The 16,039-nt window shown below is 40.7% G+C and overlaps 1 protein-coding gene across 1 annotated transcript in view; it reads left to right on the forward strand.

Moving 5' to 3' along the window:
• LOC127570967 (histone deacetylase 4-like) overlaps positions 1-16,039 on the forward strand; it is a 106,740-nt gene that overhangs the window by 74,899 nt on the left and 15,802 nt on the right. Inside the window, exon 11 of the mRNA XM_052016935.1 lies at positions 6,369-6,502. Coding sequence (XP_051872895.1) covers positions 6,369-6,502 — 134 coding nt within the window. The remainder of the gene's footprint in view (positions 1-6,368; positions 6,503-16,039) is intronic.

The following is a 16,039-nucleotide window of genomic DNA, read 5'->3' on the forward strand; positions in this document are numbered from 1 at the left end:
CACGGTAGCGTAGCGGTTAGCACGATGCTATTACAGCGCCAGCGATCGGGGTTCGATTCCCGTCGCTGTCTGTAAGGAGTTTGTACGTTCTCCCGTGTCTGCGTGGGTTTCCGCTGGGTTCTCCGGTTTCCTCCCACATTCTAAAGACGTACGGGTAGGCTAATTTGGGGATTAAAATGGGCAGTGCAGACTCGTTGGGCCAGAAGGGCCTGTTACCACACGATAAATAAAATTATATAAATAATTATATTATAAAACTATGAAGATTTCCTGAAATTAAAAGCAACTTCAAGATCACTATATTTATCCCCATAGCTATTAATATTTTTTCTTTGTTGAGTTGAAATTCTTATTATAATCAAGTGATTGAATATCATTGAAACCACCCTCAGTAATGAAGAAGAGTTTAATCCAATAAAACATGCAGTCTTATTCATTGGACATGATTCTGCCATCCTTGGGGAAACATAACTGCCAAATACAATTTTCACCATAACACCAACCACTAGAACAGTAGCAATAAACCATTGACAATGCCCCAGTTGTAATAGCACACAAATGCTGGGATAACGCAGCAGGTCAGGCAGCACTACAGAGGGAAATGAACAGTCGACATTTTCGGTCGAGACCCTTCATATGGACTGAAAGAAAGAGGGGAAGATAGACAGTATAAAAAGCTGAAGGGATGGGATGGATCAAGAGCTGGCAGGTGGATCCAGATGAGGTAGGTGATAGGCAGATGAGGGAGGGGGAGAGTGGGAATGATGTCAGAAGCTGGAAGGTGATAGGTTGAGGTGACAAAAGGTTGAAGATGATGGGATCTGATAGGGGAGGAATGTGGTGCATGGAATAAAGGGAGGGAGGTGGGGAGGGGAACTGGTGGGAGAAGTGTGTGGGTGATGGGCAGATGAAGAGGGTAGGGGAGGGGAAAGAGATAGGGTGAAGGGGGCCAGGTGGATCAGGAGGAGAGAGAAGAGAGAAACGGGAAAAGGGACAGAGGGCCACAGTTGTAATAGTGGGCTTTGGAAAATTTATTTCCTTGTGGCCAGCCATCTAAAACAGGTATTAGGCCCAAATATTGGGCTACCTGAGTGGAACAAGTATTTGCTCTGTTCAGGTTTAATGGGCAAGGATGCGCCCCCTTAGTCAACTGCCATCAAAAAGCTTAGATCATTTTGGTAACATTAACGTGCATCCCAACTCCACATCATTTCCGAGAGTTCCTGGTAATCTGAACTATTGTCCAGTCCAGTCCAGCCCACCACCTAACCATAATTTACCTAGCGGCTGATACCAGTGAGACAAGCTAAACTTATTCAGCTGCAATGGGAGCATCAATTGTAGGAAAGTGACAGATGTTGGCTATCTGGCTTATTTATTCTTATTTATTGAATTGGAGCATGAAACTTAATTTGCAGCTGGTCTCAAGCCTTATGATTGAGCAGAGCACCAACAGTTTTTGTTCCAGAAACCAATATGAAGCAAGAGAAAGGAATTTAGCCCACAACCTTGTTTTTTTTTCCCCACAGACCATTTCAATATGCTCTGTGGCAAACTCTACCCAATGGATTTAATCTCACAAAGGACTTCTGCAATGTTTTCCCTTTCTGCCACATTTAATTGTGTGAAACTTCAAATTACCTATCGAACTATACCTTATCTTTGATCACTTGTTTATCTTGGCATGACAGATCTATGATCTTAATGATGCATGATCAACAACAATTGAATTGCGCAGAAAGTTAATTATCTCTGTGTAAGCTTAACCTTGTAACCTTAAGTTACCAGATCTACATCTATTCTGCGGGTTTATTCAAAGGAAGGTCCCCATAAATACAGTACTTCCTGGATGCTTGATATTTAGAATGGCTTTCACACTTTTAGGAAACATCGTTATGCTTTATACTTATCAGTAAAGAATGATGCACTATTTCTCCCAGAGCATAAACTGTAACTAGTTATCTATTGCTCCCTCTTTAGTTGTCCTTAAGTTTCCGCCCAAAATTTTAGTCCTAAACTCAGTGATCATACTTAATCCTGTGGGCTAATTTTTGTCAAAATTCCCGTCCCAGCCATTCATTAGTACGCTTGGTAAATCTCACAGTGTCTCTCTCATTTTGCTTTCAAGCACAAGTCAGGAAGTACAGTCAGTAGGCAGGATTATCAACTGCAGTCTATTTTAACTGTAGGAAACTGGCTGGTTTCACGTTACAAAGAAAGCTGAGATATCTCACCTCACAGTAGACAAGGTAGGCATGATTGCTGACCAAATGCAAGCTGCACAATGTCACCAACCAGCTAGAACATACTTGGCTGAATCAGGGCTTAAAATTTTCAATAAGTAGAAAATAAAAAAAAAATCCCCAGACTTCCTCAGATTTTTTTCTTTTACCTAGAAATTCAAGCGTAACCCTCATCTTTACACAGCAGGGGAACAATAATGACCATTTAAATTGTGCCCCCACTGAAAACTTCACTTATGGCAAGATCTTGTATATTTTTGGAGTTGGGATCAGCATTTGGTATGTAGAGAAGGGGGTTGTTGGTGGGTATCAAGGAGCAAGTGACCAGGACTTGGTGTGGGTCAAGATCGAAAGCAGGAGACTGGCATGATGTGAAAGGGACATGAGGGGTTGGAGACCATCAACTGGTACACACGGATTGGGAAAAGGAGGCAGGCACTTAATTTGGAAGGGGATCGGAAGCAGGAGACTGGTCCAATATGGAAGGAGCATCAGGTGTGGAAGACTGGCAATTGATGCTGGATTATATCAGGGAGTGGGAGACAACACTTGGTATGGGATAGTATCAGAAGCAGACAACTATCACTTAGTATAGAAGGGGATTGGGAATGAAATATCTGCAATAACGTTAGTAGATTGGCACCTAGTAAGGATGGGTTTCAGCAATGGAAGAATGGCACTTGGTGTGGGTGGGGTAGAGTGAGTGAGAACCTGGCACATGATGTTGGTAAGGAGCAGCGAGTCACAGACTGGTGCAGTGTTGCTGGGGATTTGCAGCAGGAGAATTGCATAGATTGGGTAGCTATCAGTGAGTGAGAAACTAGTATTTGATTAGGGTGGCAAACTAGTCTGAGAAACCAGTGTTTGGGTGCCGATTCAGAGCGTAAGATTGGCATTGGTGTGGGTCAGCATTGGGATCAGAAGATGGCACTTGATGTGTGCCACAATTGGGATTGGAACACTGACACCAACTGTGGGTGAGAATCAGGAGAAGGAGCCTGGCATGGTATGGGCCAGGACTGGAAGCAGGAGATTGGCACTTTGTGTGGGTGGGGATCAGAGCATTGGAGAGAAACCCCTGATGTGGGCTGGGATTGCAAGGTGCGAGACCAACATTTGGTGTGGTACAGATTTGGAACATGAGACTGGCACTTTCTTGTGTGTGTGGATGAAGGATCAAGAGAAGCAGCTCATGTTGTGGTGTATTGGGAACAGCATTTTCAGTCAATGGGGGACATCAGGTCACCAGTGTGGGGTAGGTGAGACTGGATGTTGGGTGGTGAGGGGTGTTGGTTTAGTGTGTTGTGATGAAAACCAAAGATGAATATGAGTGATAGCCTCACCAGGCATCCATCCTGGTTTGGCACTGTGCTTGTAAGACCATATCCAGCATCAGGTGTGGAAGACTGGCAATTGATGCTGGATTATTTCAGGGAGTGGGAGACAACACTTGGTCTGGGAGAGTATCAGAAGCAGACAACTATCACTTGGTACAGAAGGGGATTGGGAATGAAATATCTGCAATAAAGTTAGTAGATTGGCACCTAGTGAGGATGGATTTCAGGAATGGGAGACTGGCACTTGGTGTGGATGGGGTAGAGTGAGTAGGAACCTGATCCATGAGAGCCCAATGAATGAAACCCCCAGAATAATGTGGTCCAAGTTTTCCAGCAATGCTCCAAAGGGAATGTTGCATGGTAAATAATGTGATCCTGTGCATGCACCTATGATACCACAATTACATCATTGTCACGAGGATGACTCCCACCAAGATCTATCCAATCGAATTTCCAGGGTAATACAAAATGACCTGGAAATGTTGTCATCATGTTTCACTGTGTAAGAAATTGATACATTTACCTAATGTTAAAAAAAAGAGCTATGCAATTGAATATTTAAGCATGTGTTGGCAATAAATTTTATAATGTCAAACATACACTTTGCTTTAAAGATGTGGCTTTCAAAATGTGAATATTGTGCATTGAATCCTGACCAATTGCATTTCATGATTCCAACATAGTCATATTTGTGAAGTTGTAATGGAATAAGAAAGAAATAAAACAGAATCAGAAAAACGCGCACATTAGTAGATGACTTTGAAATTCATGCGCTCTTATTGCTAGTATAAATTTACTTGCATGTATTATAAAAACCGAATGTTAATCTATTTACCCCAAAACCAAATAACCAAAAGCACCTGATTTTGCTAAACAATCATAATAACCAGGCAAGTACCTCCGAAGTAAACAGAAAGCAATATATGGTTACATATCATTCCAGGAGTGAAACAGTCATGCTTAACATATAGTTGTGTAGTGACATCACTAAAAAATTGTCTTCACTCATTGTTGAAATCCAAAAAAGGTAAGCAAGAGATACAAAAATATGGACTGCACTTCATTTCTGAGAACCATATTGAATTATAATGAGTTGAAAAAAATTGGTCTTAATTGATCACAATATGCACAATATACTAATAAAGAAAACATGCAGATATTGATTCATTTTGTCTCTCCAGGTTATGAGATTGTTCAGTAGATTTCAAATCGATTATTTAATTTTAGAAATGAATCAGTATCCTCTAGATCCATCATTCCACATACTCTAAAGAAAATTACAGAATTACTTTAACATTAATAACTGCAATGGTTTTCATTGCTACTAAACAATTAGATGTGGATGACACAAAATTAGGAGGTTTCGTTGATAGTGAAGAAGGTTATCATAGATTACAGGGGGATCTTGATCAGTTCGGGAAGTGGGGTGAGGAGTGACAAATGGATTTCAATACAGGTAAGTGTGAGGCGATGCATTTTGGAAGGTCAGACCAGAGTAGGACCTATACTATGAATGGGAGGACACCAGGGAGTGTAATGGAACAGAGAGACCTAGGAGTACAAGTGCATAGTTCGTTGAAAGCTGCATCACAGGGTGATGAAAAAGGCATTTAACACACTGGCCTTCATCCGTCAGGTCATTTGAGTATAGGAGTTGGGACATTATGTTGCAGTTGTATAAATCATTAGTGAGGCCACACTTGTAGTACTGTGTATAGCTTGGTCTCCCTGTTATAGGAAAGATGTGGTTAAACTGGAAAGAGTGCAGAAAAGAATTACGGGGATGTTGCCAGGACTAGAGGGCCTGAGTTATAGGGAGAGGCTGGCCAGGCTAGGTCTTTATTGCTTGGAGCATAGTAGAGTAAGGGATGACCTTATAGGGGTATATAAAATCATGAGGGACATAGATAAGGTGGATGGTAGCAGTCTTTTCCCCAGGGTAGGGGAGTCCCAAACTAGGGGGCGTAGATTTAGGGTGAGAGGGGAAAGACTTAAAAGGGACTTGAGGGGCAACTTTTTCATGCAGAGGGTGGTGAGTATGTGGAGGAAGCTGCCAGAGGAAGTGGTTGAGGCATATGGGCTGAACGCAGGAAATTGGGACGAAATGGGTGGGCACTATGATCAGCATGGACTCGTTGGGACGAAGGGCCTGTATCCATGTTGTATTAATCTATGATTCTATGACTCTATGCACAAAAGTGCATGATTATAATTTTAAAAAAAGCTTGTGATGAAGAATTATGAAACTGTGTTCCAAACATGTGACATAATTACAAATGGAATTCAATGAATTGTTCCAGAGAAATTTTGTTGCAAGTTTTTGGTAGGTTTTATAACAGAAGATTTTGAATTACACAGAACAAAGTGAGGAAAAGCAAATCTCCAATCCCTGCCCCCAAGCATCACCAACCCCTTCTCCATTATGAATTCTCAATCTCAATTGTACTTTAAGGAATTTAAACAAAACCTTCCCTGAGAAGAGCAAAGGAAAATGAGAGTAGTCACCTAGAGTTAGCAAAGGCCCGCCTATAGCTTGGTACTTAAATAGTATGGGACACAGGGAAATCCGGAAGGCGGAGACAAGATTTTTATTTGAATGGTGTACAGTTGAATACAGAACAGGCTCCAACCTCTATTGCTCCAGGCAAATAGAATAGAAACCATGCTGGCCCATTTGGATTAGAAAGTAAGAGAAGAGATTGCGCAGAGAATTGAGTTCATAGTACATAAATATCTAAATTACTTTAAGATATTAATGCTTTTGAACTTCTTCCTTTTCCTGCATTAGGTTTTCACTTCCTGACTAAGGAGCTAATGACCTTGGCAAAAGGACGTGTGATTTTGGCTCTGGAAGGTGGGCACAATCTTACTGCCATCTGCGATGCTTCAGAGGCCTGTCTTTATGCCCTGCTGGGAAATGAGGTACAATTTATTGGCATATCGGTGCTTAGCTAGAAACTTTCATTCTTTCCAGTCTTTTTTTCCCAGTTGTGATCACGTCTTCAAAGCAGTTTTTTCTTGCATTTAGTGGGTTACATTAGTAATGTGAATGATTTCAACAGTAACCTAATTATTTTCATTGTTCTCTTCACCTCTGATGGAAATATAGAAGACCTTCAAATACATGATCTGGATGACCCCTAATTTTCAATTCCTTTGACTTCTTAAAGTTCAGGCAATTTAAGTGGATTCCAGTTGTTAAAAAACACCCCAAGGACCTCTGTGCAGATATTTTGCACTTTCTCACATGTACTTATTCATGTGCTGGGAATTTAAACTCATAAACATTTGTTTCTTCCAAAATATTTGCCTTTGTATCTTGTTTTTTTTGGCCACAGGTTTCTGAAATAAGTAACATGCATACATCTTGGTGATCTATAGAATAATGGAAACTAATTGTGTGATAAGCAGTAATTTCAAGTTCTTTTTTTGAAGTGAATCAAATGTGTAGGTGTGGGCTAATTGCAACTGGAAAGCCTGTGGTCATCCTTCCTTACAAATAACTTTCAGCAAAATACTTTGATATACATTGATACTCTCCTGTTTGCCCAAATTGCATTTAATAAACAGCATATTAACTCAAAGTTCAAAGATTTTTCAATCAAACCTAAAAATTGTGTGACTTGGTAATGGCATTAACAGGTCAACCTAACATTGTTTATGGAAGTTTTCTAAATATCAAGAGCTTCCATTGTAACATTCAAAGAATAGGATTGGTAGGTTTTCCTATGTTATACAGCACTGTGTCAGTCTCAGCATGACATACTCTATCGCCAGTTCCTGCAAGTGCCAGTATTTAGCCTCACAGGTGAAATACCTGCAACCAGCTCTAAATATGACATGCCACTCAACATTGTGAATGAATGGCTGCTGCAATGAAAATGGTGTGTGACAGGAGAGTACTCTCAGGGAATCAGAGAGATCGGCACAGGCTGATGGAAACAGTCTTTACAGAAGGCATTTTCTTTGTGCAAAAGTGCCACGAAGACTCTTCAAGGATACATCTATGGGTGGGGGATGTTGGGGAGTGGGGAGGGGAATTAGACGGAGGACAGAGTATGCCTCTGGCAGGAGACTGCCAGGAAAATCTCTGCAAGGATTGAGTAAAGTATATGAATGTCTGCAATTTGGGGCAGCTTGCAATGTACAGTACCCTTGCCTGCACCACCGAGTCATGTTGGGCTGAAGGAAAAGTAGGTGAAGTCTCCTCTCCTTGATTTTGAGTTATCTTCTCAATGCAGCAGTAAACAACATATTGTGAGACGTGGCAGAGTTTAGCAGCAGCAGTCTCAAATTATCCTGAGAGTAGGAGTCCAGGGGAGTGACTATGACTGATGTTGACTGCCAATGGCAAAGCAATTAATGCACATTGTGAGCAATATTGAAGCTTGTAGGAAATCACAAGGTCTCAATGAGAACAAAAAAATTAGCTTGAGTTTTGGCCCTTTAAGTGGCTTCAGGGAATGCAGTGTTAGTCATTTCTAAGCCAAATTGTCTGATTCTATTGAGAATGAAAGCTTGGCTAAATACTACAATTAATTCAAATTCGTATCCAGGACTACAAATGGAAAACAAATTGATCATTTGGTAGGGATCACAGAACAAAAGAATTTGGGGTTGTGCATGTAAATTAATATTATGATATCCGGAATATTTCAGGGTGATTAGCATAGCATCCTTATGCTGTGCAGGTTATTTGCTACCCTAGTCATTCTCAATGTTTCATTCTGCAGCCCAGACAATTATCTACGCTTGTTTAGAGACCTCAAAGCTTTCTTTAACCTCTGTATGAGACTAGTATAAAGACTTCATGCAAAACTGTTTTTAAATCATTTTTTTGAAGCAAATTATCAGATTGTCACACTTTGCTTTTGCCATGAAAAACAAGGCACATGCAATGATCCATTCTAGTTAATTTAGGAAAAATAATATGCAGTTTGTTTAAAGTGAGAAAGCAAACTTTTTCCAACTCCTAACAAAAAAGTAAAAATATATTTAAAAAAAACAAAAGGCAGACTTTTCCTTTGAACTCTCCCACTCTGCTGCCATAAATTCCCAGAAATTCCTTTTGAAATCCTGATTTTGTGTGCAAACCGGATTTCCACTGCAATTTCAGAGAGGTTTCAACAACAGAGCATATGGAGCTCCAAAGGAATTCCTGGCCAAAATCATTTTATTCAATGTCAAAAACTCATTCATGTCTGTTACATTAAATGTCTCTGGTGAAAGTAGTATTATAAAAAGCATGCATTTCTTACATGCATGATATTGTCATTTGTGTCTTCATTGACAATTGTACTTTTCTTCAATCCTGAAGCAATTGACTCTTTGCTTTAATTGTGTTTTGATAGATCAAGGAAAAGAAGGTTGTGAAGAGGGTTCAGAGGGGTCCCTAAATATTCCCAGTGTCCAGATTCCCAAGAAATCTTAAACTGACTCTGCGGCTAGGAATCCAAACTCACTATATATAAATGGGGTTTAGAAAACATGGCCAAGCTCTCACCTCATTTCTCCCAACTTTTCCACCACATCCACTTCAAATACTTACCACCACTGAGTAAGTGATGCTAAGAGCAACGAAAAGTTAATCCTGATGCAGATATCGCTTTGGATAGATCTTTTTGTTTGCTTTCAATAATGCTTGGTGTTAATTTGCCTGGATACCTTTATTTTTAAATGATTTTAAAGTTCATTTAGGATTTCTTAGTTGAGCGTGATTCTGTTCAGCTTTACATTGAGATGCATTTGAAAGTGGAGTTAATCTCTGAAGTTAGCACAGAGGCTTTGGGCCCTAAATACAACAAAAGCCAGATTGATAGGAGGGTAAGGTTTTGAGCTGGCAAGGATAAGAACCATAAAATCCTGAATGACCTGTAGTTTCAAATTGCCAGTGTTGATTGTTGTAGTGGTCAGTTTACAGGACTATTTTCCAGTCACCTTCACTATTGATCTAGAGATAGGAATCTGAATTTCGCCGTTACTTTAAATTCAAGTTATTAAAAAAACCTGAAATAAAAAGTTAGTAACACTAAAGGTGACCATGAAACTATTTGATTGTTATAAAACCCACCTGGTTCACTAATTAACCATGGAAGAAAATTTGTCATCCTTAACGATATATGACTCCAGAGACCCCAAGCAATATTTTTTGAGTCTTAGCTGCCCTCTGAGAAAGCTACAGTCAGATCCTTCCTGTACAGGTAACACTGAAGCTGGGTCCTTCTTTTATTATGAATAAAGTTTATTTTGATTAAAAAAACATTGAAGCTGGGTCCTTGTCACATTTCATCCCCAGCAGCAGCATAACAGAGGATTCTCTGATCTACGGGCTGTTCCCGGGGACACACACAGAGACGGACATCAACTGCTGCTGGAAGGTCATCAACTCGGTGAAAGACGCCCTTTGGGCTGCCCGAAAATTGTTGGTCTCCCAGCATTGTGAGATGTCCGTAGGGGAATGCTGCCGACTGGCACATTCCAGGCTGCAGGAGTACGTGCTGAGGGACACACTGAAGCTGGGTGCAGCCAGCGCAAGGTCTCGGTGGGGAAGGACGACAGTTTAGGGTTCTTCTGCCACAGGAGAAGGAGGGGCGGGGTCAGGCGAGGAAGCCGCTCAAATGTTGTAAATATGGGATTGGGGTATCACCCCAGGGAGCCACACGTGTGGCATCGGTGCTGTGTTTTTTATACATAAAAAGGTAACACTAAGAATTGAACTGTACACGAATGTAAAGGTTTGAACAATTTTATTATTGTATATAGTTTCTTTTATTATGAATAAAGTTTATTTTGTATTAAAAAAACACTGAAGCTGGAGCGGGTCCAAAGGGCCACCATGCACTAGTCCCTGGACAATGGGGGTAAAGGTGTCCCTAGTGTCGCCCTCATCCTGATGACCACCTTCATCTGTGGCTGCATCAGGCTGTGCGTGGAACCCAAGTACATGGGCACCAAGTGTCTCTACGTACCGAGGTTCTACCTGTCCCTGCTGTTGCGAAGGATAGGCCTGGCCCCATGGCCACACAGCGTCCCAGTCAGCTGGACGCTGCCGTGCTACCTGTCCTTCGTGGAAAAGTTCTTCCAGACCAATACCTTTGACCACAAGTCCATCAGGCAGTGGTCAGCACGGAACATCCTGCAGGCACTGCAGGAGAAGGACTCAATGGATTCCATGGGGTGGTTCCCTGAGCAGATTGTCCAGACCATCTGGCAGAATGTCTCATCGCCAGAACTCACCAACAAGCACCAAGACCTCGCTTGGCTGGCGGTGAGAGGGGCCCTTCCAGTCAGATCCTTCCTGTATGGTTGGAACCTCACTCCCAGCATGCGCTGCCCCCAGGAGGACTGCGCTGGGAACAAGACGGTCGCCCACCTCTTTGCGGGCTGTAAGTTTGTGAGGAGGGTGTGGTCCTTTGCGAGGAGGGTGGGTCCTTGTCACAGTTCATCCCCAGCAGCAGCGTAACAGAGGATTCTCTGATCTACGGGCTGTTCCCGGGGACACACACAGAGACGGACATCAACTGCTGCTGGAAGGTCATCAACTCAGTGAAAGATGCTCTTTGGTCTGCCTGAAACTTGTTGGTCTTCCAGCACTGCGAGATGTCCGTAGGGGAATGCTGCCGACTGGCACATTCCAGGCTGCAGGAGTACGTGCTGAGGGACACACTGAAGCTGGGCGCAGCCAACGCAAAGGCTCGGTGGGGAAGGACTACAGTGTAGGGTTCTTCTGCCACTGGAGAGGGAGGGGCGGGGACAGGCGAGAAAGCCCCTAGATATTGTAAATACAGGACCGGGTAGCCCCCAGGGAGACACATGTGTGGCATGTAAGGGTTTGCACTGTTTTATAATTGTATATAGTTTGTCTTTTATTATGAATAAAGTTTATTTTGTTTAAAAAGAACACTGAAGCTGGATGCAGCCAATGCAAGGGCTTGGTGGGGTAGGACCACAGTTTAGTGTTCTTCTGCAACTGGACATGGAGGGGTGGGGTCAGGTGAGGAAGCCCCTTAAATATTGTAAATATTGGACTGGGGTATCACCCCAGGGAGCCACACGAGTGGCTTCGGTGCTATGGGTTTAAAAAAATAAGTTAACACTACTGAATGAATGGTACACAAATGTAAAGGGTTTGCACTGTTTAATCTTGTATATATATTTTTTTGTTTCTTATGATGAATAAAGTTTATTTTGTAATAAAAAAACACATCATCCCCAATGCACTCTGCCCTTGGGATGGCTGTGCTGGGGAAGAGACAGTCACCTACCTCTTTATAGACTGTGGATTTGCTAAGAGGGTGTGGAAAAGGATGCCAGGGTCCTTGTCTTGGTTCATCCCCAGCAGGTGCATAACAGAGGACTTTCTGATCTATGGGCAGTTCCCAGGGACAGACATCAAGTGCTGCTGGAAGATCATCAATTCAGTGAAAGACTTTGGTCTGCCCAAAACTTGTTGGTCTTAAAGCAGAGTGAGATGTTGGTAAGGACATGCTGCTGACTGGCACAGTCCAGGCTGCAGGAGTGCGTGCTGAGGGACGCACTGAAGCTGGGTGCAGCCAACTCAAAGGCTCTGTGAGGAAGGACCACAGTCTAGGCTGCATCTGAGACTGCACATGGAGGGGCAGAGTCAGGTGGAGAAGCCCCTCAAACAATGAAAAGATGTATCATTCCAAGGGCCCACATGAGTGGTAATGGTTCTTTAAAAAAATAAGTTAACATTACTGAATGTAATGACCATGAATGTTAAAGTTTTGCACTGTTTCTCCTTCAGTATATATCTTTTATTACAAATAAAATATATTTTTGAAAAAAAAGAACAATTAGAAATGAACAATAAGCAGTTTGCTAACATCAAAAACACAAACAAGGCCATCAAGAAAGTCATGCTTTAAAGAATAAATACATTGACACTCAATGAGTAAAGATAGAAATGCAAATGGAAAGGATTGTCTTAGTAATGAAATGGAGTTAGTGAATAGATTCCATCTCAAGGTGAAAGAGCAAATTTATAAATCATTTACTGTCAATAAAAGTTTGAAGAAAGAAAGAACTTCAAAGTGTGTGAAAGTGCACACAGTGGGAAGGTAGAAAATGCAAAAGGTCAGAATATTCGGGCCTTAAAAGGAAAGGATGGAAAAGATCAAAGAGTACTAATTATAGTGATGTTAATAAAGTAAATGAAAGAAAGATTAAACTGGAAAGAGAATGATAGAATGTTCAGATAAGACATGGATGACCTTCCCAGCTGGTCAGATAGCTTATCCAGGAATGTAAAGGAGGTGTTAGGAGACTGTTCCAAATACAAAGGCGATATTCCCAAAATTAAAGTACTGAAGTTAGTAAAGAGTTGAAGGGAAAAGAAGTATTTGGAATGAATAAGGAAACCATATTTCTGGAAAACAGTTTTAACTATATGGAAATTCAATTTGAAATCCAAAGAGATATCAGACTTCAAACTTCACATGCCCGCTCATTACTGACTCTGCACAACACATCTCTGTTCAGTAAAAGTTGTCCCTTGAAATGAGTCTGCAGAAGCAGACAGCATCACCTGGTTACACAGTTTGGTGACATTTCTCTGATAGGATGTCACCTTAGGCACACCCAGTGCTGCTTCTGGCATGCTTTTTTGCACTAATGTGTCATCTAAGGAAAGACTGAGAGCCACAACATTACACTTTGTAGGGAATACATTTCTGCAATAGTGTGCCACATAAACATGGAGTTGTAAGCAATTAAATCTGTTCTTACTTTATCTCAATTCTCACACGATGGGGTCTTCAGTATGAAGATGGCACATGAATTAATGCAAACTATTGTTTGAGTCAAACTTGATAAAAGTACAATATTAGAATAGCTGTTTCTAAAGAGGTGAAGTTGGATTAAACCAGCAACACTAAATGGAGTCAAATGGAATGGGCATTTTGTCCAATTTTCTTCACTACCACAGTAAATGGTAAAGGAAATGAAATCAGTGTGGAAAGGAATGTCCAGTTGGTGTCAGCCTGTTAAATTCTCCAGATATTAACCAAAATTACTTCAAAATCTTTTGCATAGATTTAGTCCTTAACAAAGTTGCAGCTATTATATTTGGTAGAAGGACATCCACTGAAGCTAAAGTATCTAAATGCAAGGTCACATTCTGCAACTGACAGACAACACCGCTGATTCCAAAGAGATTGTTTTCATTAGTCAGTGCATCAACTCTAGCATGAACCAATAGCGTAACAATATAAGTTTTGAACTTCTATCTCTGGGGAGTGTTTTGGTTAAAATGTACATTTGGCCAAATAGCAAAGCCAATATTAGATTGATTTGTCCCTGTTGGACACATATTATTCACTCCAGAAGCTATTCATATTTAACATCTTACAGACTTCCTCACTCAGTATTCTAGACCATTTCAGAAACGTCAAAGATTCAGTTTTTACTGGTGTCATTGTGTAATATCTGGTGACAAAGTCCTTGTGGTATTCATTTCAATTCAGTTGATATTGTTGAGGATACTTTTCAATATGTCAGCAGAGTGGAATCCTGGAATTCTCTTTCCCAGACTGCTCTGAATGTTGAGTGAATTGAAATTTTCAAGAGTGAAGCTAATAAATTTGTATTAGATGAGTTATCAAAGGATTAAGATGAGAAATAGAAACAGGAATAGCTCATTCAGCACCTTCCACCCTCCCCCATGCCTGCTCAAAATGAGAATGAGAATCAGAATCAGATTTATTATCATTGGCTTACATGACGTGAAATGTTTTGTTTTGCGGCAGCAGTACAGTTCAAAGACATAAAAATCACCAAAAATTACAAAAACAAATAGTGCAAAAAAAAAAGGAATAACCAGTTAGTGTTCATGGGTTCATAAACTGTTCAGAAATCTGCTCTACATTCAATACCATCACGGCCGATCTTTCACCTCAGTGCCACTTTCCTGCAACAAGTCCATATCCTCAATTCCCTTAATATCTTTTGATCTCTATCTTGAAAATACTCAGTGACTCGGCCTCCTGGACTTCATAAGATTCACCACCCTCGGGGTGAAGAAATTTCCTCTCAACTCTGTCCTGTGTGGCCAGACCTTATTCTGAAACTGTGACCCATGGTTCTAGGAACCACAGCCAGTGGAAACATCAACTCAGTATCTCCCCTGTCAAGCCCCTTAATAATTTTGTATGTTTCAGTAAGATCACTGCTCATTTAAACTCAGGAGAGCACAGTTCTGTTTGTTTAATGTTTCCACATAACACAGATCTGCCACTCCAGGAATCAACCTGGTGAATCTTCATAGTATTCCTTGCATTGCAAATATATTGTCCCTTAGGTAGGGAAACAGACCTGAATACAATATTCCAGATGTGGTCTCTCTGGTGCTCTGTACAATTGAGCCAAGATATCTCTACCTGTGCACTTGCCTTCCTAATTGCTTGCAGAACCTGTATCTACCTTCCAGTAATACATGTACAAGAACACCCAGGACTATTTGAACACTGGCAGCTTTCAATCTCTTACCTTTTGAAAAAATATTCCACCTTTTTATTTTTGTTATTAAAGTGGATGACCTCACATTTTGCATATTATTTTCAATCTGCCATGATTTAGAACATGCATGCAGCCTGTTCATATCTTCCGAAGCCCTCTGCATCATCTTCGCAGCCCATCTAGATTTGTATCGTCAGCAAACTCGGATCTACATCATGTGATGCTCTCTCCATGGTCTCCTATTAGGTACTTTTAAAGGTTCTGGTTCAAACATTCTTTTTTTCCAGACAGGACTGGCAAAATTAACAGAGTTCCCATGGCTATTCAGCATAGCTGCTTTCACTTGACTTGTCCTCTTTCAAGAAAAGACCAAGTACAAGAATTTCCAGCAGCATGAAGGAAAAGGGAGTTTCAAAAGTCAGGGCAGATTAACGTGGATATGGGGGATTTTACAAACTGAGATGTGTATGCATCACAAAATTGTATCCACTGAAAGAAAGGCATGCATTCAGTTTGTTTTGAAGATAATGCATTCTGCTTCAAAAGTAATATTTATAATTAATTAAACCATTTTGGAGTTTAATGTAATGTTGTTGAATCCTACTCAATTTTTTCCTCATGATCTGCATATTTTCCCATAAACAAGTCCTTATTCCCTTTATGTCACTTCACAAGGACAATTTCTGTTAATTTATCCTTGCTTAGAAATCAGATAAAGCCTTTTTTTGCTATATTTAACTGTATGAATATGACATAAGCCTTTTTATAATCTCTTTGAGATCATTCTGTCAAACTGTAGTCTAGATCCTAAGCTATTAATAGATATATTCAAAGTAATTGATAAATAAAAGCTATAGAGAATAAACTACCGTTTAAAGAAATTTATTCCTCTACAATAGAAAACTAATAATGCAAGTTTTTTATCCAAGTTTTGTAGCAATTCTAGGTCCATCTTACCTTTTTCATTTGCAGAAGTGCAAGAAC

This window comes from Pristis pectinata, chromosome 5 (genome assembly GCF_009764475.1).
Source record: "Pristis pectinata isolate sPriPec2 chromosome 5, sPriPec2.1.pri, whole genome shotgun sequence".
NCBI classification, from domain to species: domain Eukaryota; kingdom Metazoa; phylum Chordata; class Chondrichthyes; order Rhinopristiformes; family Pristidae; genus Pristis; species Pristis pectinata.